The sequence below is a fragment of the Monopterus albus genome, unplaced genomic scaffold (genome assembly GCF_001952655.1).
Source record: "Monopterus albus unplaced genomic scaffold, M_albus_1.0 scaffold23.1, whole genome shotgun sequence".
Lineage (NCBI taxonomy): Eukaryota > Metazoa > Chordata > Actinopteri > Synbranchiformes > Synbranchidae > Monopterus > Monopterus albus.
Window position 1 is genome coordinate 2146955 of NW_018127903.1, and position 23998 is coordinate 2170952.

The 23998-nt window shown below is 40.3% G+C and overlaps 1 protein-coding gene across 4 annotated transcripts; it reads left to right on the top strand.

Annotated features, from left to right (window-relative positions):
- Nucleotides 1-22611, top strand: tmem161b (transmembrane protein 161B). Of its 4 annotated transcripts, XM_020594381.1 has the most exons (14): nucleotides 1-215; nucleotides 5149-5252; nucleotides 5391-5431; nucleotides 7501-7581; nucleotides 7682-7792; nucleotides 8885-8982; nucleotides 9116-9272; nucleotides 13054-13205; nucleotides 13314-13374; nucleotides 13485-13625; nucleotides 15214-15327; nucleotides 18519-18693; nucleotides 19339-19435; nucleotides 19519-22611. In XM_020594381.1, exons 1-14 carry the CDS (start codon nucleotides 131-133, stop codon nucleotides 19812-19814), a joined length of 1713 nt encoding a protein of 570 aa, XP_020450037.1. In that variant the 5' UTR covers nucleotides 1-130; the 3' UTR covers nucleotides 19815-22611. The 4 variants fall into 4 exon arrangements, with proteins under 4 accessions (XP_020450037.1, XP_020450038.1, XP_020450039.1 ...); XM_020594382.1 differs by lacking the exon at nucleotides 7682-7792; XM_020594383.1 differs by lacking the exon at nucleotides 5391-5431 and having other exon boundaries at nucleotides 127-215.
- Nucleotides 22612-23998: the final 1387 nt, after the last annotated feature.

Sequence of the window (23998 nt, forward strand, 5' to 3'; positions counted from 1 at the left end):
TGAAAATACTTGGGAGCGGAGGTTGAATCCATTGATTATTTTGACGATGTAACTGTTCTCTGCACGGAAACTGTGACAGTTTGAATGAGAAACCTCTTCATTTTGTGCATAGCCATCGCAAGAAGGGCTTATGTGCTCCCTGCAGCTTGATTTCCGACTCGGGCCGCTCAGTGTTGCCGGTGTAGAGTCCGTTTCAGCTGCACTGCATCAACATGGTAAGTGAGACAGTAAGCACCTGAACCTAACGGTTTCTCTCATTTGTCGCACTTCTTTTAAGGAGCGTCAACTTTTGACATTAATTTTCGTCTGGATATTACGACGTTGCTGACCTGGTTATGTTTCAGGCAATTGGTTATTGTGATTGCAGTCTAAGTGCTATGTTAGCCTAGCTTGTTAGCTAGAGCAGGTGCTTGATGCCAGTTAGTATAGCTAATTAGCTAGCTTTAGCTAAAAGTGAACGCGGACTGCTGTTTAGTGATGTTAGGTATAGTTTTTAAATGGTCTTCACTGTCATATGGTGATTGAGAGGAGCTTGCAGGGTAGAGGAGGCTGAATATAACTTTGCCTTATGTATATCAGTATCAACTGTACCTAGTAGCAGTTCGCATGCCATTCAAGTAGCAGAAGGATTGCCTTTGGGAAATTTTAAGTTGTATTTACCTCACTCAGTTTGACCCCAGGATGCCCTTAGAGTAACTGTGGCGTACATTTCGTGTAATAGCTCATTGGGTGTAATGTTTTTGTAATCTCACAAGTATTTGTTTTGCACTCAGTGAATTAACGCTAGATCTTATTTTATGTGGTATTTTGGTAAAACCTGTCAGGAAAATGTATGGATAATGAACGTACTGAGGATTGATTTTAACTGCAAGTTGCAACAGATGCATGTTTTGTCATTACCAAAATCAAAAAATGTTGTATTTATTATAATGTTACTGTTATTTAATATGTACTGTTAGTTTGTAACACAACAAGCAAATTTGATAGTATTAAACAAGCAAATTTGATAGTATTAACAATAAGATAGAATGAAAATGAACAAGTCGGGGAGTTCTAATACGGGTGTTTATCTTTCATATTTTTACCCTTTTTTGCTTTATATTCTTCGTATAATATAATCTGTCCACCATCTGCTGAATGCTAGTACAAGAGTGGGCACTAGTGAGAACATGTATAAAATAAGAATAGTTATGTGGAAATGATTGTCAGATAAGTAGTCATTCATTGTTCAAATCAATAGAATAAGGTATGAACATTTCCAGTTTATTGTTGTACCACTTGATATCCTGTAAAAAAAAAAGATCAACTTAAACTACAATAGCCCTATATTACAGAAGATTACCCTGGTGGTAATCTAGTCTTTTACTATAATATTAGTATTAGACCAATTTTTGAAGTACACTATAGTTTGTTTCTAACCACAACTGCAATGTTTCTATTAAAAAGTTTAGTCAGCACTGATTGGTTGAACAATTTACAGCTAGAGAAGGATTAAATAGACTAAGGAATATGTAATGAATAAAACTGGTAAAGCATTGGGTCAATAAGTGGTTTCACTAGTGAGGTGTTTGAGCTTTTATAGATGGTGGTTATCACTGCAGCTTCCACTCTTCACTCCCTACAGATTTCATTTGGTTGTTGTGAGAAGGGGGACAAGCAGAATGGGCAAGATAAGAGAGTCCATGCTGGCTCAATTTCCCTCAGGACTGAGATCTGTGCAGGTCTCCCACAGAGAATGGTCAACAGCCAAGCAAACTAAGGCTGTGTGCTTTTGACCTATATAGCATGACCATTACTCACATGGAGAAATGTCTTGAGTCGGTCAGGTCCTGTTTGGTCACGCCTCACATCTTAGTGGGTATAATTGTCAAATTAATGGCACCCCCCGTGACTCCAGAAGAGGTACTGACTTTAGCCTTGGGAGCTTAACCCATGCTGGGTGACACTGAGGATCCCTGTAACAAACCCAGAATCTAGGTCTAGTGTACAGGTCTGGCCTCATCATCTCGCATTTCCAGGTGTCATTCACTTTCTCCTGCACCTACTGCAGAGTGGCGTAGGTTTAACCATCACTGAGCAGTACCTTTACTAGTATTTTATGCAGGGTTGTTCTTTTGATCAGTGTTTGCTTATTTTCCAGTCTACTGTTAGCAGTGAATGAACAAATGAGAACAAGCTGAAAGCATAAATAAAGATGCTGGAAGCTTCACTAACAAGGCAGGTACTGAAACTAACTGAAGTAGAGGACTTGACAGAGGGTGGAATGGTGAGCTGAGGCACTGTATTAATCAGCATTCGGTCCTTGACGCACCAGGCCAGTGATCAGCCATCGGGCCAACGCTGAGGTGTGTCCCACTCCATTATCCATATGGCCAAGGACAGAGAAGGCCAGTGTTATTTGCAACTTCTTATCAGGCATGTTCTCGATTAGAAGCAGCTATAAAACCATCTGCGGTGAGCAAGAGCTGCTTTGTTTACAGTTTGTATATCTGCAGTGCTAGCTCTTCCTTTCCTCGTTTTGAATGGCAAATAAAAACTATTGCCACCTGCTGGTTTGGAGAGTTATTTCTCTCATGCAGGCGCAAAACAAACATGCTAGTTGGCCGTTGCCTGTAGTCTTTGCGGTGTGATCAAGTGCCACATTTTGGTCCCAATGAAGATGATGTGAGGTGACACAAAAGTCTGCCTTTGTCACTGCTAGTTCTTTGATGTTGGCTTGGCGTGTCTTTGCCCTTATTTACTTAAAGGTGTGGGTAAGTAAGAAAACAAAAACGGCATATTCCTTAGTGCTCCAATGACCAATTGCCATTAAGATGAACACTAGACGGTGTGAAGTTAGCATTTTAAATAGTCCTTTTAAGGAAAGTTTAGACTGTTGAGTAGTTACAGCAGGGTTTAGTTTAGTTTATATTACTGATGAGAAAACAAAGTAGGCTACAGGATTTGCTGCTTTATCTTCAGGTGACATGTTTGCAAGTGTAGATGAGCTGGTACATGCCCAGGTGCTTGCCCAGATATAAAACTGTTATTGGAAAAGAGAAAATATTCTATTTAGGTTTAGTTAGATAATTGCTTTTGTGTGTGTGTGTGTGTGTGTGTGTGTGTGTGTGTGTGCAGACACAGATATCAATGATTGCCAAAGAGATAGGCCAACATGCAGACCTTAGCTTACAGTGAGTGGATAAAAGCGCAGCATGGTGAGAATGATTCTGGCCTCTTAAGCCTAAGTGAATATTGATCCGAGTGTGCTGGGTTGATATTGAGCTGGCTGTTCTTTCTCCTGAGCACATCAAGTCTAATATTGAGACAGATGTTGCAGACGGTGTCTAGTTTATTGAACATTGTATTAACACCTTTAAATTTGCCCATATACATAGTTGGTTAATCAATAATTAAATTGCTTACAGTTAAACTTTGAAAAAGAAATAAAAATAGTTACCATTACATGTGTTTAGGTAACTGTGGCAATTTACAGTGATATTTGCTCCTGTTTGCAGTGAGTGATATGGAGAAATGGGTCATAGATAAACAAATGTGAAAGCCATAATGTTCCTGATTTAATGTATTAAATAACTGATTAAAAAAACTATTTCTGCCACAAAACTGTCCCAGTCATCGACTTGCCCCATTCCCTTCAGTGACCTATTAGATCCAAAGCTGCTAGGCTAAAGGAACAGTTTCTTTGGCAGAAACAGTATAGAAAAATCTCACTCCAAAGTCATCAGGTCTACCCCTACCACAAATTCTAGACTTTGTTTCACCAGCTATGCAAGAGACTTCTTAAGGATAAGGCCGGCCATTCTCTATATTAATAGTATTTTCAGCAGCCATCATACAGAGATTAAATCTGCCACTGAATTGCCTCTACTCACGGTTAATGTCTGTCAGCTGTCAGTCCTGGTTTAGTTTGCTCGTCTTTGCGATGGATCTTTGTTGTTGTTCAAAAATGATTAAAAACACAGCAGGGAACCTCACTGCTGCAATCGGTGACACATTTTTTCACTAAGAAACACCAGGCCAACATCAAGGCTCCCAGCGGCCATGATTTCCTGGAGTTAGTACGAGTCGAAGTCAGCTCCATGAGATTTAGCAAGAACTCTCAGCTTTGTTTACCATAGAATCTGCTAGGTCCTCACGCTCAGGGCCTGGGTTTGCTAATGAAGAAACGTGCCACCCAGTGCAGCGGTGTGTTTCAGTAATGTTTTTAATCATTGTTAAGCAACAACTGCGGTCTGTGGTGCAGATGAATAAGTTGATCCAGGCATGAATAGAGAGAATTCATTGTTGGTTTTAGTCTGTATGGGGAGTGTCGAAAATACTGTTAATAAAGGAAATGACCGGCCTTATCCTTTTAGGTTCTGCAGGTACTCAGACATACCATGTTGATTACCATGATACCACATAAGAATTTTTGGGATAGAGGTGATTGAGTTGTCATAGATTCATGAATGAATCATGTAAATGTTAAGGCACTTGGGACTGGATTGCCAGACTGGCGCAACAGTATAAGTATGCCGATAGCCTGAGCGACTGCTGTATGCCAGGTTGTCTCTAAGTTTTACACCTCTTAGGGCATTTCATTTGGAAATTGTCATGTTATACATATTGGGTTTAGGATGGCAGTTTTCTTTGAGGAATCTGACATGGTCTAATTTGTGTTATTTGGTTTAACTTAATAACACTGACGTTTTAACTCTTGGGTTCAGAGAGTACACCCTTTATGTTTATTGATACAGAAGTGAAGGTCATTGTGTGTTTGAGCTCTGTGTCTTAATCAGGGTTGTGGAGCCTAATCTTTTCATAACTTCTATTTACAAACAAAACATGCTTTCCTGTGGTATTTTGTAGAGCTGCTGAAACCATCTAGCTCACACAGTGTTGTTGGCTGTATAATTAATGGAAAGGACTGTGCTGTCTGTGAAATCAAAAGGATTTAACTTTATGGGACCATGAATGGACTTAGCAGATTTCTTGGCAATGTGCCAAGGATTCCATAAACAATAGACAAAGCCATAGACAAAACTGTTATTCATTTTGGCTTCAGTAAATATAATATGGATCAGTCAATATAACCCATATGTTTTAATGTTTTATTGCATGTATAATTACCATTAAAATGTGAATTAAACCCACATCCTATTTCCACAGGGTGTGATTGGTGTGCAGCTGGTGGTTACCATGGTAATGGCCAGTGTAATTCAAAAAATCATACCTCATTATTCCTTCGCAAGATGGCTACTCTGCAGCGGCAGGTAATGTAGAATCTTGTACGTGATATTTCAAATAGTTACTCTAAGTGTTACATTTTTATTTCTCCAGTTTACTTGCCATCCAAGAGGTTTGTTTCAAAAATAAGGATGCACAATACCACTTTTTTTTTTTTTTTCCAGACCGAGTACAAACTTGCATTTGAGAACCTGATGGTAACGATGTATGTACTTAATAATAATGCTGTGTTTCTAGTATAAAATTATAATTACCTTTTATAGCTATGACTCAGAGACAATTTTGACTCAGAGACAATTTTTATTTTCATGAGATTTACTTTGTGGTTGGGATTAACTGAATTATCTAACAGGAGGCTGTGCAAATGGTCTTAAAAATATGATAAACGCAGCACTGCCAGCATTCCTGTTGAATATAACATGTAGCTGACTGAATGTCCGTAGCCTCCTACATAACCTCCTGTAATACAGCGGTTTTTAACCCTTCGTAGGAGTGTGACCCTTTGTTAGAATGAAAGGATTTCACAACTCCCTGACCAGAATGTCAAAGTGTAGGAGCACATAATATCACAAGGGTAATTTAAATGTTTAATTTAAAGATGATGCAGTCTTCCTTTAAACTAGCCAGTGTGTGTGTAGCCTCATCCTGTCCTCTCTGCTGGACATATACCTGATCTGCTATAAAGGAGCAGTTCAGTCTCAGCGTCCAAGTCCACTAAAATGCAACTAATTTTCATACATAGAGCTCATTAGACCCTTTTGTTGACCATATAAAATTAGTGTTTGTTTTCTTCTTGTTCACTACAATTCACTACAATCAGCAGAACGAGCACCGTATGGGTTTGGTATGCAAACGAGACCAGGAATTTTGATCACAGGGAAAGCAAAGATGCCATTTCTGCAAGTTTGTTGTTGTCTTCTGTTTGTTCAGCAAGTGTTTATTTATTACTGTCTTTATTAATATTACTGTTGGATTTTGTTGCACATATTTAGTGGTGTTGCTGCAGTAAGATACTAACTAGTGTTCCTCGTCAACTTGTCTGCTAGGTGTGAGCGCCCTTCCCTCCCCATCAGACAGACACAGAGCAGAGAATCAGAGCTTGCAGCTGGCTTTTCTATTCTTGCTTGCCATAAAATATCCCTGAAATTTCTTCTCTACCACCCAACGACCTCCTCAGCTAGCATGAGGTTAAACTAATGTTGCCGTTAAATGGTATCGGTGTTGAGTGTCAGGCAACTTTTACGAGTGTAAGTGCTAGAGGGTGGTATTGGACCGATATTCGATACTGGTATCGGTGTCGGTGCATCCCTATTCAGGAATAGCCCAAAATAATGGGGATCAAAATACTTACTCAGACTACAGTGTTGCAAAGGGTGTGGATAGATTAAGAAGAAAAAGGTTCATTAAATTATAACTGCAGTTACTAAAAGGCATCAAAATATTGGGATGACGGTCCATGAAAAAGTGCTTGAGTAATGTCCTCTAATTAGTGCCACATGTGTTTTTCAGTAAACAGCTTGGAATGCTTTTAATAAATCTTTTTTTTTTTTCTTTAGGGCACTGTTGAAACATTTTTCCAAAACATTTGCCCTAACTAGGAGGTCTGTGGTGTCCCTCCAGAATATTTTGTAATTAATTTTCCACAATAAATACATGTACATGGAAAAATACAAGCTGTCCTCCTTCTGTCCTGTGCCTCTCAAAATGCTCTGACATGTGGGTCTCTAAACAAAGTTAAGTAGGGTGCCTGAAATATTTGTTGTTTTTAACTCCCTTTTTTTTGTAAGCTCAGTTCTTAAGGACAGATAACTTTGCTGTTGTAAATCCTCTCAGATGTGCTTTTAAAATGTGTATCATAGTTGCTTATGTTGAAGTAAAGCTAGGAAAAATGTCTATTTTGTGTGCATCTATGTTGTTGGGGAGTTTAAAGCCGTTACAAACCGAGGCTTTGAGACATGTCCATCGAATAAAGATTTAATGTTGTAGCTTTGAAGAGCATTTTGCTGAGGTTTTTTATGTCACTACTTAGACTAATATGTCTCCATATTTCTTACACCGTATGTTTTAGCTCATTCACCAGCCCAGTATAACTTTCCTATTCTTTCCTTACATAAGAATGAACATGATACAGTGTTAGGGCAGCAAATCCGGCTTTAGGGTGTTGTTTCCTCATTCACAACTCCGAACTATCTTTTCTGTTGACTCCTCCTTTTCACTCTTTCTTCCTCTGTCCACGTCTGAGCCTAATGTCGCATCTCTTTCCTTTGTTCACAGTCTGCGGTGGTATCAGCACCCTACGGAAGATGAGTTGAGGAGCTTAGCTGGGAAACAAAAAGGACAGAAGAGGAAAGACAGGTAGGTTGGGGTGGGGGGGACGATAAAAGTAGGGCTAATGTTTGGGGGTTGGGGAAATGTAGCGGCACAGGGGAGTTACGAAAGGCACCCCTTTCATCAGAGAGGAACGAAGAGATGAGACGCAGACGCTTGAGATGGACAGACACCACAGGCATGTTGGCGAAGAGATGAAGCTGATGTGTTTACGTGGCTCATTTAAGGCCTGTTTGAAGTAAGGAGACAGAAGTCTGTTTTTGTTGTTTTCTGCCTTCATTGCTCTTCATCTGGGCTCAGAGAAGCTTGGCTTAGAAGTGGCCCTGTCTGGTGGATGTGAGAAAAGTTGGTCCGGTGTTTTGGAGCCATTAGTATTTTGGCCCTTTTAGAAGTTGACAGTTTAAAAGGATTGCATCCACTCTGAAATCAAAGTTTCCCAAACGGCATTAAATCTTCAACGTGGTATGTCGAGCTTTGATTCAGGAAGATGCTCTTCCTTCAAGACAGCTTTGCAATAATTAAACAAAAAAACTGTTATTCAGTTTTTAGGGCTGCAGGACACTGAACCATATGCTGAACATGTGAATTCAGTGCTGTTTCCTTTGGACTCCACTTTTAAATGTGAATTTAAATTGAAGTCACAACTGAAAGTTAATCCTTTCTGTTCCACATGGTGTCCAGCTCCTAACTTAAAGCGGTTTCTTGGTGCAGTCCTTTCTCTGACCCTGTATGAGGTAGGTCGGTGCTCTCTATCACCACATGTTCAATAATCCCTTGAAGAAGAAGATGGACTACTGTCCTTTTGCCAGCTCGTGCCATGCAGCTAAGTTCCCTTTGTTAACGGCTTGACTCCCTCAGTGAGGGGTGAAGCTGAGCTCCTTTTCTCCTGTCAGGTGCCTCAGAGATGAAATCTGTTCAGGGCATGTTTGGCCCTAGAGTCTTACAGTGATATTGTGCTGTGAATCCAGCGCACACAAGGCTGAACAAACAAAGCCCAGAACTGAAGAGGCCCACCAGACAGTTCTTCAGGTTTAAAGAACAGTTCTCCATTCACCTGCTGTTAGCAGTTCAGTACAGCCTATGTATTTTCCCCCCTTGGTCACAGAAGAGTGCACTAGTATTAGTAGTAAAAATAAGTAGATGTCTGCCAACTACTAAATTTACCATTATTTACCTTAGAAAAGCTGTCCTATTAAAAGGATCTCTTCTCAATATTATGCTTTTTCTCTACACCAGTTAAAAATGTTAAGAGTTTATTGCCTTTTCACATTTCATACTGTGGTTTTCTGACTGTAGTTGTTGTTGCTGCTCTGTCCTCTTTGCTCTATAGGAAGTACAATGGTCACATAGACAATAAGCCGCTAACAGTTCCCAAGGACATAGACTTGCAGCTGGAGACAAAATCCATCACAGAAGTTGACACATTAGGTATAAATCCAAGATGACAAACACCTACTATAAGTTTTACTAAACTACACTTTTACTGTTTGTGTGTACTATGCTGTATATACTTTATTACTGAATATATGAATTTAATTATACTCTTTATCCCTTCCTCCAGCATTGCACTACTTCCCAGAATTCCAGTGGTTGGTGGATTTCACAGTAGCCGCCACTGTGGTCTATCTGATAACAGAACTATACTACAGTGTGGCTCAGCCCTCAGGAGAGATGAACATCAGTGTGGTCTGGTGCCTGCTAGTACTCTCATTTGTAATGTATCCTTACATCAGTCACTCTTCTCGGTTATCCTGTTTTCTTATCACACTGTCTCATCAATATTGTAGTGTAAACTGGTATTTAATTTGTAAAACATATTTATACACCATGTCGATGGGTGGATTGGTAACATCTGTGAGGTTTCACCTGAACAAACCAGTTTTTTATGGACTCTCCTTGGCACTCATCACATTGTTCACCCCTGTCCTAAATAGGCTGTAGGTTGGGATCCCTCTGTCTGTAAGAGAGAGCAGCAGTCAGTGTCAATTTTAATGAAAACTATGATAAAAATATTCCTTGGCAACCTGTTGGGACAAAAACAAAACTAAATAAAAAGTAATGTGTGATGACGAGAACTATGACAATGTTTTACATTTTTTGTAAACAATGTGAATGATGGACGAATGGACCCGCTGCACCTGTAGAATCACAAACTGTAGGTGCTGATCACTAAAACACTTTCCTCCACCAGCCAAAATATCTCTAGTTCGGTAGGTGAATTAGCTGCTTGATGTGTTTCACTACCATCTTGCATTCAGTAACACTCTGTCTCTGGCATTAGTGCTTCTTGGAAGAAACAGGTTTATGAATCACATTCATCTACAGTCCAGAGAATTACACACAAAAACTACTGGGACAAACTAGGAAAAAGCAGCAGCATGCTGATGGTAGGATAATTTAACATGAAACATGTTAGATTTAGATGTAACATTAATGTTCCTTTTAGTTGGATATCTTTTGTGTTGCTGTCAGTTCCAGGATTAATATGGGCAGTCAACCATAAATCATCTCTAATGTTTGCTGCAGAGATCTCACTGTTTTAATGTTATCCAAGGATTTAGCGTCACCTCTCAAGCTGAACCCAGTGAAGAGTATTTTAGTACAAATGTGAGTTAGTCCAACTTCTGCGGAGCAGAGGGGCACTGTATGAATAAAACACAGTCTTCCACAAACCTCATGATAGATGGATAGAAACCATGTAAATTGTACACAGCCAGAATTAAGAAGATGTAGATACCAAAAATGATGAGAACTAGGCTAAAATGTTTAATTTTTATTAATTTAAACTAACAAAAATCAAAAGGCAAATATTTTACTAAAACTAATATGCATTTTGGTCAAAAGACTAAGACTACAACAAAATCATATTCAAGTGTCAAAAATAACATTGGTGAGAAGCTATAAAATGACCTGCTGGTTTGACTACCAGCACCTCTATGCTCCACAGCTACCTGTTATTTTGCTACGCTGAATGATGGTTAAATAATATGCATTATCCTTGCCACCAATTACGGGGACCAGTCTTTCTAGTGCTGTTGGACAGGGCCGAATCACCACAGTCAGATGGCGAGTCATTTCCTGCCGACATTGGAGACCCAGTTTTCACAGCCCAACAGGCTGATATGCTTTGGAAAAGTGCAGACTGGGGAAAGATGAAATGGGACTAGGAAGATGAACATATATATATATTATCCTAAAGAGGGTTGTAGGGGGGCTAGAGCTAATCCCAGCTGACCTTGGGTGAGAGGTGCAATACACCCTGGACAGGTCGGCAGTCTATCACAGGGCTGACACAGCGACAGACATCCCCACTCACAGGCAGTTTAGAGTCGCCAGTCTAAGCTGCATGTCTTTGGACTGTGGGAGGAAGCCGAAGTACCCGGGAAGACCCAACTCAGCACAGGGAGAACATGCAAACTTTGCACAGAAAGGCACCGGGTCAGTCATGGCTCAAACCTAGAATCTTTTTGCTGTGAGGCCACAGCATTATATGTATAGAGTAGGTACTTTATTGATCCCACAGTGGGGAAATTTTTGACACTGGCTCAATATACACGATATTGCCAAAAGTATTCACTCACCCATCCAAATCATTGAATGCAGGTGTTCCAACCACTTCCATGGTTACAGGTGTATATAATCAAGCACCTAGGCATGCAGTCTACTACAAACATTTGTGAAAGAATGGGTCGCTCTCAGGAGCTCAGTGAACTCCAGTGTGGTACCGTGATAGGATGCCACCTGTGCAATAAGTCCAGTTGTGAAATTTCCTCGCTACTAAATATTCCACAGTCAACTGTTAGTGGTATTATAACAAAGTGGAAGCAATTGGGAATGACAGCAACTCAGCCACGAAGTGGTAGGCCATGTAAAATCACAGAGCGGGGTCAACAGATGCTGAGACGCATAGTACACAGAGGTCACCAACATTCTGCAGAGTCAGTAGCTACAGACCTCCAAACCTCATGTGGCCTTCAGATTAGCTCAAGAACAGTGTGTAGAGAGCTTCATGGAATGGGGTTCCATGGTCAAGCAGTTGCATCCAAGCCTTACATCACCAGTGCAATGCAAAGCGTTGGATGCAGCGGTGTAAAGCACGCTACCACTGGACTCTAGAGCAGTGGAGACGTGTTCTCTGGAGTGACGAATCACGCTTCTCTGTCTGGCAATCCGATGGACAAGTCTGGGTTTGGCAGTTGCTAGGAGAATGGTGTTTGTCTGACTGTGTTGTGCCAAGTGTAAAGTTTGGTGGAGGTGGGGATTATGATGTGGGGTTGTTTTTCAGGAGTTGGGCTTGGCCCCTTAGTTCCAGTGAAAGGATCTCTTAATGCCTCAGCATACCAAGACATTTTGGACATTGTCATGCTCCCAGCATTGTAGGGGACAGTTTGGGGATAGCCCCTTCCTGTTCCAACATGACTGCTTTTTGCACTGGTGCGCAAGGTCCATAAAGACATGGAGGAGTGAGTTTGGTGTGGAAGAACTTGACTGACCTCAACCCGATAGAACACCTTTGGGATGAATTAGAGCGGAGACTGCAATCCAAGCCTTCTCATCCAACATCAGTGTCTGACCTCACAAATGCACTTCTGGAAGAATGGTCAAAAATTCCCATTAACACCCTGCTAAACCTTGTGGACAGCCTTCCCAGAAGAGTTGAAGTTGTTATAGCTGCAAAGGGTGGGCCAACATCATATTAAACCCTATGGATTAAGAATCGGTTGTTACTCAAGTTCATGTGCATGTGAAGGCAGGTGAGCGAATACTTTTGGCATTTTAGTGTATGTGTTAATGGGACACTTGATTTTCATTTTTTCTCTTTCGTCTCTGATGATATGTTAAACTCTTTTAGTTTATTGAAATGTATAAATGTGACCACCTCACCACTGGCCAACACTGACAAGCCATTTCAGGACTATATTAATTGTAGGCCACTACATGATAGCACAAACATCAGTGTTTCTCTCTTCAGCGTCATACTGGCTTTGACCTGACTGGTGTTCATACAGCTGTGTTCACAAAACTGAATAAGGGTTAGAGGAAGAAAGGAGAATCCATTAGATTGAAGACTATTTTTAAAATGGACTGAAAGGAGTGAAAAGGCAGAGTAAAATACTTCTGCACACACTGGTGTTAAAGACCCACACTTTCAGGGGGGCAAGGTTTAAGAGGCGGACAGTTCACACGGGGCCTGTAAGCATGCACAAGCTTGTGTATAGACAAGAAAATTTTGTGCATCAAACAGCTGTGTGTGTTTTGTTGGATGATTGCGGAGACTTATTATACCACGTGGGCCATGGAAAAGGAGCCTGCCTACTGTAACTGAATTTTCCTCATTTGTTAAAGTTTGGAATGCCGGAGGCAGGCTCCTTTTCCCCAGCCCACCCTGTATTTGCCCTTGAACTTGTAAATGCAATGAAATGGATCTGCAGAACAGTTTGAATTTGCTTTATATGCCCTTGTGTTTCTCGATGTTTTTCCTTGACTCCGTCTCTACAGTAAGACCCTTTTTTCTCTAACGGCCCACTACTTCAAGCTGGAGGAAGGAGGCGAGCGCTCACTTTGTATTACGTTTGCTTTCTTCTTTTTTGTCAAAGCCATGGCCATTCTCATTGTCACTGAAAACTACCTGGAGTTCGGTTTGGAGACAGGTGAGTGCTCTGCCATGCTTTACTCACAGATATTCCCGTTAGTAGCAGCCAGATTTTATTGCTCTTGGCCACAGTGAGTGAGTCACTGTCAAACGTCTTTATTTTTAGGTTTTGCAAACTTCTCTGACAGTGCTTTACAGTTTCTGGTGCACCAGGGCTTAGAGTCCCAGTAAGTAGAATATCAGTATTCCCACTGTATCGTTTTTGTTTACTCTGCCTTTATGAATTCTTTATGATTCATGAAAGTACAGTAGTATCATTGTTGTTTCGCTTTCACAGGGGTCCCATATCTAAACTCACCTTCAAGCTGATCCTGGCCCTGCTCTGCTCTCTGATTGGAGCTTTTCTAACTTTCCCTGGTTTACGATTGGCACAGATGCACCTAGATGCACTCAATCTAACCACAACCAAATTTACACAGTGAGTCCACTACAACTGTCTTTTCTTTGGTGTACACAGGATTTTTCTTTTTTTTTTTTTTTTTATTTCCATTGAACAGATTGTATTATTTCTTGTCCTTAATATTAGCAATGCAGAACCTGGAAAGTCAAAACAACCTTGGTTGAAATATGACCTTTAAGGTGCTCTCCTGGCCAGTATAGTTGCTTTCGTCAACGAAAATTATGACTAAATATCGTCGTCAACGAACCTTTATCGCGTGACGAAAATGAGACGAGACGCAACGAAAATGCTGGTTGTGTGACGTTGACTACAAATAAATGTATAATGCAATATTGTTGATGAAAAAACAAGACTAAATGTGGTTCACAAAATAAAAACTATGCCAAAATGTCTCTATTTTCGTTGACCGAAATGAAATGTTATGTTATTTTGTCTCGTTCAGTCGCGTTATTATTTTGCAGTATTTCTGTTTCCTGTGTCTTGCTTCAGGAGCCGCATCAAGCCGCACTGCGCAGATGCAGGCAGCGTCACTTCCTTAAGCCGCACTCGTGGCATTATTTAGAAGAAGACAACAAAGAAAGTTAAGTCTGACACAGAGAAAGGGAATGATGGCCGGTCAGCCGGGGTTCGTCATTGGGAGAAAAAGAAGAAATGACATTTGGAAAAACTTTCATTACATAGAAGTGGAAAAGAAAACATTGACTGGGTTAAATAGAATTGCATTACCAAAAAGCGACTAAAATACAATTTTCATTGACTAAAACTAGACTAGACTAAAAAGAGTATGAATGTGACTAAAACTAATCAAAACTAAAATGACAACTTCACACAAAGACTAGACTAAAACTAAAATGAAAACAGGCTGCCAAAAACAACTATACTGGCCAGTTAAAAAAAAAAAAGAAATAGACAGCATGTGTTTGTTTACTTAATTCAGTTGCTTATGTTTAGCCTTGCAGCAAATAAGTTTTATGATTACATTTTTTATTAAAAACATGCATTTTCATCTAATGTTGAACATATTTGTCTGTTGTATATCAGGTTTGTTTAATACATTCAATGCTCAAAGTGGCCCCAAACTCATATATCATGCTACCCTAACTTGGAGCACCATGAATCCATGTATAGCACAATTGTACTTGTCCCCTACTATTCAGAGTGTGTCAGATACGAGAAAGCACCCTGTGAGTCAGACGAAGACTTCCTCAGTTGGAGAAGATTTCTATTTGAGAACTCACTGCGTGGTGTGTCTCCAGCTATGATAGAGGGTGCAGAGCAGGGAGCACGTTGCATCTAGATAATCCACTTTGGCATAGCAGGCTCTCCAAAATGGTCTTCTCTTCATTTCACTCTCTGTCATGAGCTTACATCCTCAGACTAGCAGGGATTATCTCCAAGCCGTTTAAAATATGTGCCTTGGTTATCTTTTCACCCCTCTCAGCGAAAGTTGCATTGATGATATGGACTTTATTTCTTGCTATGTTTTTTTTCACATTGAGATTACAAAGTGAAGATTTCAATGAAATAATTTTCCTAATGCACTGATTCACTGATGATAATTTATTTATTTTATTTTTTGAGTTGGTTCTTCTCTCTGTTTCTATAGGACTCTGCTTCATATCAACTTCCTTTCCCCTCTTATTATGGTCCTGCTGTGGGTGAAGCCCATTACCAAGGACTACATAATGAACCCCACTCTGGGAAAGGAGAGTGTGCCTTTGTAAGTTGAAGTCATTATGTGTTTCTAACAGCCTTTTTAAGTGCTTGATTCAGATGTACACTGCATGCAAGATATGTTGCGATAAGGAACATCACATGTATACACTGTCTTTTGTGGTCTCGGTAACATGTCTCCTATTCATAAATACAGTGGGTTCTGCATTTTACAGCTGTGAGTAAAAAAAGCTATAATGTGTTTTGAAATTGTGTTGTTTTGTACACAAGTTGTTGAGTTGGAAACAAGAAAAACGAGCAAGGACAACGATCTGAGTGACTTTGAAAAGGGTTAAACTATGATGGCTGGACAACTGGCTCAGAGCATCTCCAAAACAGCAGGTTTAGTGGTGTGTTCCCACTATGCTGTGGTTAGTACCTACCAAAACCTGTGAACTGGCGACGGGCTCATGGACGCCCAAGGCTCACTGATGTGCTTGGGGAGCAAAGACTAGCTGAGGCAGTATCATGTTCTGGGTGGTGTTCTGTTGGGAAACCTTGGGTCCTGACATTCTTGTGGATGTTATTTTGACCACCCACTTAAGCATTGTTGCAGACCTAGTACACCCCTTCATGGCAATAGTATTCCCTGATGCCAGTGGCCTCTTTTAGCAGGATAATGCTTCTGACCACACTGCAGAAATGGTTCAGAAATGGTTCGAGGAGCACAACAATGACTCCAAATTCCTCAGTTCTCAATCCGATGGAAGTCCAATCCCTGGAGACCCCACCTTGCAACTTGCAGGACATACAGGATCTGCTGCTGACGTCTTGGTGTCAGATACCAGAGGACACCTGCAGAGGTCTTGACACTTGTGGAGTCCGTGTCTTGACAGTTCAGAGCTGTTCTGGCAGCACGAGGGGGACCTACACAATGTAGATGGGTTAGTTAATGTCGTGGCCGATCGGTGTACTGTATATCCTCATACTTCTTGATGATTGATCTGTACTTGGCTGGTAATCCAGTTGGACTCCCTTGGTATCTGGCAAGCTAATTGCCAGCCATTCAAACAGGAGAGATGGGACAACACTGCCAAACTATGAAAATAAAAGTACGCTTTTGTACTGGACAATTGTTATAAAGAATGCAACAGCAGTTATGAAAATGGAATTTACAGCAGTTCAATGAGATAAGGAATGTGTTGAGCTCACAGATGAAGTGACAATATGCATGTTGTCTACTTGGGTAAAAATTTGACTGTAAACATATTTAGTCATGCCTTAGTCTGTCTCTAACTGCTGTCATTTGTTAGCTGGTTGTTCATTGTAAGATACCATCATTCATTTGTTGCATAAATTTGAATTCTGTCATGTCAGACTTCCTTCTGCTGCCGACAGTGACTGTGATACCATCAAGGTCAAATCTGATTAAGTTTGATTTTTATGTCACAATACCCCCTTTTCACCTTTTTATCTCCCAATTTCACCACCTCTTACTTTTGCTTATGAGTTGTTCTTGACTCTGTTCATATTACTATATTTCCTTTCTGTCTAATTCTCACTACCTGCCTTCCAATTGATGGAGCACATACATGGCACAGTCAGACTTTTACATATACTTAGGTTGAAGTCATTAAACAGATTTTGTTTTTGTTTTTTTACCACTCCGCAGATGACATACTGTATTAACAAATTCTCATTTGGGCAAGTCGGTTAGGACATGTACTTTATGCACAGCACAAGTATTTTTTCCAGCAGTTTACAGATAGATTAATTCACTGTATCACAATTCCAGTGGGTCAGAAGTTTACATACACTCAGTTGACTGGGCCTTTAAGCAGCTTGGAAAAGTCCAGAAAATGATGTCATGGCTTTAGAAGCTTCTGATAAGCTAATTGATATCATTTGAGTCAATAAGAGGTGCACCTGTGGATGTATTTTAACATCTGTCTTCAAATTCATTACCTCTTCATTTGACATCATGGGAAAATCAAAATAAATCAGCCAAGATCTCAGAAAAAAATTGTGGACCTCCACAAGTCTGGTTCATCCTTGGGAGCAATTTTCAAACTTCTGAAGGTATCACGTTCATCTGTACAAACAATACAAAAGTCTAAACACCTTGGGACAACGCATCCTTCACACCACTCAGGAAGGAGACGCATTCTGTCTCCTACAGATGAACGTACTTTGGTCTGAAATGTACAAATCAATCCCAGAACAACGGCAAAGGACCTTGTGAAGAGACTGGAGGAAACGGGTACCAAAGTATCTGTATCCACACTAAAACAAGACCTATATCGACATAACCTGAAAGGCTCCTCGGCAAGGAAAAAGCCACTGCTCCAAGACCACTATAAAAAGACAGACTACGGTTTGCAGCTATACATGGGGACAAAGATATTATTTTCTGGAGCAATGTCCTCTGGTCTGATGGAACAAAAATTGAACTGTTTGGCCATATTGACCATTGTAATGTCTGGAGGAAAAGGGAGTGGCTCGAAAGCCGAAAAACACCATCCCAGCCGTGAAGCACAGGGATGGCAGCATCATGCTGTGGTGGTGCTGGAGGGACTGGGGCACGTCACAAAATAGATGGCACCATGAGGAAAGAAGATTGTGTGGATATATTGAAACATCATCCAGGAAGTTAAAGCTTGGTCACACATGGATCTTCCAAATGGACAGTGACCCAAGCAGACTTCCAAAGTTGTGGCAAAATGGCTGCAGGACAACAAAGTCAATTGGAGTGACCGTCACAAAGGCCTGACCTCAAACCAATAGAAAATTTATGAGCAGAACTGAAAAAGTGGGTGCGAGCAAGGAATCCTACAAACCTGACTCCGTTCCATTGGTTCTGTCTGAAGGAATGGGCTCAAATTCCAGCTACTTATTGTGAGCAGCTTGTGGAAGGCATCCTGAAATATTTGACTCAAGTTAAACAATTTAAAGGCAGCGCTACCAAATACTAACCGAGTGTGTGTAAACGTCTGACCCACTGGGAACGTGATGGAAGAAATGAAAGCTGAAATAAATCTTTTTCTCTGCTATTATTCTGACATTTCACATTCCTAAAATAAAGTAGTGTTCCTAACTGACCAAAGAGAGGGATTGGCTATAGGATTAAATGTCAATTTAAATGTATTTGCTAACGTGTATCTAAACCTCTAATTTCAATTGCATGTTGAGTTTGCAAGCCGGCAAAGCTGTCATCCCTTTATCATCTCACTCCAATCCTTGTCTTCCTACTACTATCAGGATGACTGAGCAGACATATGATACGCTGCGGTTATGGGCCATCATACTGATGTGTACGCTCCGGCTCGCTATGATAAGACATCATTTGCAGGCCTACCTCAACCTGGCCCAGAAGGGTGTAGACCAGATGAAGAAGGAGGCGGGGCGTATAAGTACTGTTGATCTGCAGAAGATGGTGTGTGAAATGTTGATTATCCCCAACTGCAATTCAGTATTAATGTAAAAAATGTATACTTATCTATTTGAACACACGCCATGCAAAATCAGAGTGTTGTTTAGATCTGTAATTCAGTAGTAACCTAATTACATATTTGGAGGCTTTTAGCTGGATTTACAGAGTTGTAGAAATGTAGGCGTAAACCAATTTCCCTTTATTAAAAGCAATTAGACATAATTAGGGCCCTCACTTTGTAATGTAAAGAAAGATGCACAAAACATAATCATCAGTGCATAGAGCCTTATGTAACAGGCATGCACCCCACATGTGGTGCAACTGAAAATTAAATACATTATCTGTGATTGTTTTTAAGACTGACTTCAGCTGTGGTCAGTCAAATCAGCTCCTATCATTCACTTTTAGAAATGCTACCCAACTAAATATTAGCCGTATGGTGTCATGCAGACCAGCCTCTCCTATGATACAACTTGTACTCTTGCCAGGATGTGCACAGTGGGAAATATCAATTTACATTAACCATAGTTAGAATATGGCACCTATTTGTACACTAGAAAGAGTTGTGGTCTGTTTAGTGTTGAACCTCCAGGTCTCAGAAAATGCTTTAATTTGTTGTAGCCCATAGTAATGGTATTCTTCTCCCAGGTTGCACGTGTTTTTTACTACCTATGTGTAATCGCACTACAGTATGTGGCACCGCTGGTGATGCTGCTGCATACAACTTTGCTGCTAAAAACCTTAGGTGAGTCATGCACTGCATGATTATCCAGTTTAGAGAATCCATGCTTTCTGGAAGTTCTAGCTACCTTGCTGTCTGTGTTACAGGTGGACACTCCTGGTGGGTCTATCCTGAAGAAGACCTGCCCTGCACCCATGAAATGAACTCAGACTCGGTAACGGGGGCAGCACAGATAGCAGTCCCAACACCAGCTTCAGTGGTAGAAACAGGAGCTCGGGCATCAGTAGACCAGCTGTCAGTGGCCCTGGGAGGCCTGCGGACTGTCTTCAGCCCCATGCTTTTCCGAGGCCTCTTTTCCTTCTTTACTTGGTGGATTGCTGCCTGCCTCTTCTCCACCTCCCTCTTTGGCCTCTTTTACCATCAGTATCTTATGGCGGCATAGCATCAGCAACCCAGCAGCAGCAGCCAGACCCCCACAGGACTGTTGTATATTCAACCTGGTCAGAAAGGACTGAGTGGCAGCAACTGAGGCCTGTTCTTCCCTCCTTTTATCCACCTCTTAATGACTGATCATATCATCTGAACTCCTGGTTCAACGTCTAGTGCTTCCTCCACAGATGACTCTGTGAACTCTCAGCATTGTTTTTGCTACTATGACCTCTACCTTTTATTTGGAGAGCAACGTTTGTAACCTTAATGGACAGACTAAAGTACGAATTAGAAGATTATTGTCAGTGTACTGACATAAAAGTGAGTAACTGATCCAGTTCGCTGTATGAAATCTTAATGATACTGTATCTCTGATTAGTTAATTTTAAACATTAAAATGCGGTATGGCAGTTCTTTTCAGTTCCACCAGTTTAAGGGGATCCAATGGGGAAAGTTCAGATCGTATGAGTTTGATCCACCAACATCTTCAGATTCATGATGTATTTTGCTTTAGAAAGCCCTAAATGCATTCTTTTACAACTTCATGCATGTTAGTTGGAACCAAAATTTCAGATTGTTGTCCTCATTAGAAACTTCCTTCTATCTTTAGCGGTTAATAAGTCCCCTTTAAAATTATATTGGCAATGAATCACTGACGTATTCTGGAAAAAATGTGAAGTTAATATCTATGTTGTCAGTTGTCGACAGAGACTATTTTTGGAGATGCAGCTTGTGGTCCTGTTGTTCTGGTGTATAGCTTTATACTGACAGGTATTTCTATTTTGTCCACCCCCTTTTTTGACCATGACCGTAGGCTGAGTAACAGAACCATGTCTCTATATAGTACTGGACTGCATTAATTTTAGATAGGTGTACCCAATAAACTGCCAGCTGTGTATATTCTAATACATATCAGTCTATCATAGCGATAACTTCCCTCTGATACATTATTTAGAAGTTTCATTTAGATCACAGAATATCATTTAATCTGGAGATGTTTTTGGAGGCAACTGAGTGACTTAATTTTAGCAGACAAATCATCTTAATTTCTTTCTTGTGTTCCGAAGTTTTGAGGAAACAGACAACAGTTTGTTTTTTTTTATCAAAACTTTAAAATTTGTGTTTTAAAAGAGAATGTGCTGTTTTTCCTCAAATGTTAAAATTCCATTGCCACGGACCACAGAAGTGTCTGCAATAGTCTTAAAATTTCGCTGTAAGGACTAGTGTGTCTGTAAGATCGGGGCGGCCTGTGGACATTCCCAGATCGGCTGCTTGGGAAGCACTGTCAGCCAACCAGGGTTAGAGAGTGGACAACGGAGGAAGAGTTGTAGCTGCAGAGGAGCAAGACGAGATGTTAAACTCATGGGGAGAATCTCATGGACTTGAAACTGATGTATATAAATGCATCATCAAGGACAAAGGTTTTTAAATAAGAGGCGTTTCAATGGCTATGTGATGTTTTAATTTGCATTGTAACCTCCCTGATTTTAACTGAGCCATTTTTAGAAGCAGTGAGAAAATTTCAAGCTCTTTTTGAGCAGCTGTGATGATCCAAAGGGAGGACAGCACATAGGGCTCAGCCTAGGTTTGTGCTCGTGTGAACGCGTCTGTCAGCATGTGGAGGATCTCTGCTGTAGGTCGGCTGTAATCTGAAAGGGCATTGTGATGAAGAGATGATGTCAACTACTGTTGATAAGCTACTGCCTTTATGTTCTGCTTTCCTTTTTTTTTGTTTTTACCCAGCCATTGCTTTTAATTCATTTGAGAGCAACTTTTGTTTTTCTTTTTTTTTAAATGGATCAAATTGTTGCTTTGTAAAAGCTGACTGATTTTTAAAACGGTGCCAAGTGAGTCTGTTCGTCCTGTTCCAATGGCTGTAGATTTGGTGTTTGAAACTACAAATGGACTGCAACTCTGCGGCCTTCTGTTTTCTGTTGATCCATACCGATAAAGAGGGAATCACTAGTTCTGGTTCACAACGAGACATAGCGATATTTACACCATCTGCTGTAATTCTTGGTAAATGTACGCACAGTCACTGTGCTGATGATGCACTGGGCCTGCTTGATTGTCCAGTCTTTTCACGAATGTAGGGTACGTGGTGCCAGATTAATTGCAGGTCACGCTGTCTTGTGGTTCTCTGGCATTTTAGTTTGCCATGATGTTTTGTATGGAACACATTTTACAAGGTCAAGCAGCAGCATATCACATTGTTCGCTCCTGATGTTTGAAAGTCTTAGTTTCCGTTTGTCTCGTTTAAATGATGGAGAATATGCACATAATGAATGTATCAATCCTGCCTAATTTCTGGACTGTTTTCAGGAAAATGATTTGTATAGTGTGTTGAATTAACACCTCCTATCCCTACGCCCCTGCGCTTCTTTACCTGTCTGCTACCATCTGTTCAATCTGTCAAGCAAAATCTAATTTGTCCTAGTGACTGTTTTTATTGATTGATTTGTCTTTGTTTTTGTATTTATTGCACATGCTGAGGCCTGTAAACATTACTGATTTTAACAGTAGACACTTTAATTTATTAGAGCTTGATAACTTAAATCAGTTTTGAGAATGTGTTTGATAAATCAGTTGCAAATTAACCTTTTTTCTTAGTAGTGTGGTTATTTCAGTTCACAGGTAGCTGGGATGCATTCAGAATTAACTGGCCTGATGAGGCATTGTTTCTTTTTGCTACCACTGAAAGTGTTTATTATTCATTGTTGAGTTCATAAAGTAAATTACACACATTGTTGTTCTTTCATGTTTATTTGTGTTTTAGTTTTTGTCTTAAATAAATTGTTTTGTTTGTTTTTTTATTTTTGTAGTGGTCCTAGTTTCATATACCATATAGCCTCAGCAAAAGCACAACAGAGAGATGGGTTTGTTTATGAAGCTTTACATGTGATTGGTAATACTAGTACACTCAGTGCAAGGATCTATTGCTTTTATTGTGGGGGGGCGTTTGTCATTTTAAGAAGTATTTCAGATGGATTTATTGGTAACAATAATTTAATGCTGGTAGTTGTTCCTGAGTGGCCAAAGAGAAAATCTGAGTGTGGCTATTTAATACGTTCATGTTCACTTTGATCAATTTTTTAAGTCAATACATGACAGCAAGTCAGTATTCTTATTGAACTGTGCTGGTACTCTGGCCCTAGTAAGAGGTAACTGATAACTTCACAAATGATGCTTCAAAGAAAACTCACTGTCTCTCCTTGTTGAACCTCCTTAAGTCTCCATCCTTCTGAATCATACCAAGCGGAGTAAACATCCTTGAAATGTGGTTGAGAGCAATTAGTACTTTTTCGGCATACATGTGCTTTGCAAAACTGATTTGTTTTAGCTGTGCATTAAATGGTCTACCAGGCACATAATGCTTTTGCAGGGATTAAGGGAATTTGACTAATTTTATACCAAGATAAGAGTGTTTAAAAAAAAAACCCTTAACTCAAAGTGCAGTTTCTTTTTGGCTTTTAATTCTGAGCAGTTTTTTGTGCTATGGCCTTGTTAGGGTAATTCATGCTTGAACGTGCTTGAAGAAAATTATGATATGTATCCAATCAAATACACATTTTCAATCCTTACAAAATGTTTTGATGCAGATCTCCCTTTCTGAAGCCCCACTGCTTTATTCTGTACTTGGAGACTAAAAACACATGAGCACCTCTTTCTAAACCAGTACAGGTTTTTACTGTGGCTTCTTAATGGGTCTTTTTTTTTTTTAGTGTTTGTATGAAGGTGCTTAATAATACTGTAATTGTGTTTCAGCATCACTGTAATTATGGAACGTGCTCTTGTGCAAACTAGCATTGATTGAGGCAGTCATTGGCCATTGATTTTTTTTATTTGTTTTTTGTTGGGTTTTTTTTACCCTGGCATTGCTGTTCGTGTGGGAAAGGTTAGTGGAGTTACAGAGGGATGAAATGATGAACGCTCCCATACTCCACCTAATGCACGCCATTCTCTGGGAATAACATTGGGCCAGTTAATGCAGGCCTTAAGTGCCATTGTCCACATGAGCAGGAAAACTGGGCCGATGCATTCATTCATAGGTAGACAGATCAATAAGACAGCTTCCAAAACAAACCAATGGAGAGGTTTCTTTATTCCTCTTGAGTGGGGCCTATTCACCGACGTCCCCTCTCCATAGAGTGTCATGGAGCTCCGCTTCAGGAAAGGGAGCACAGACCCTCCCTCCTC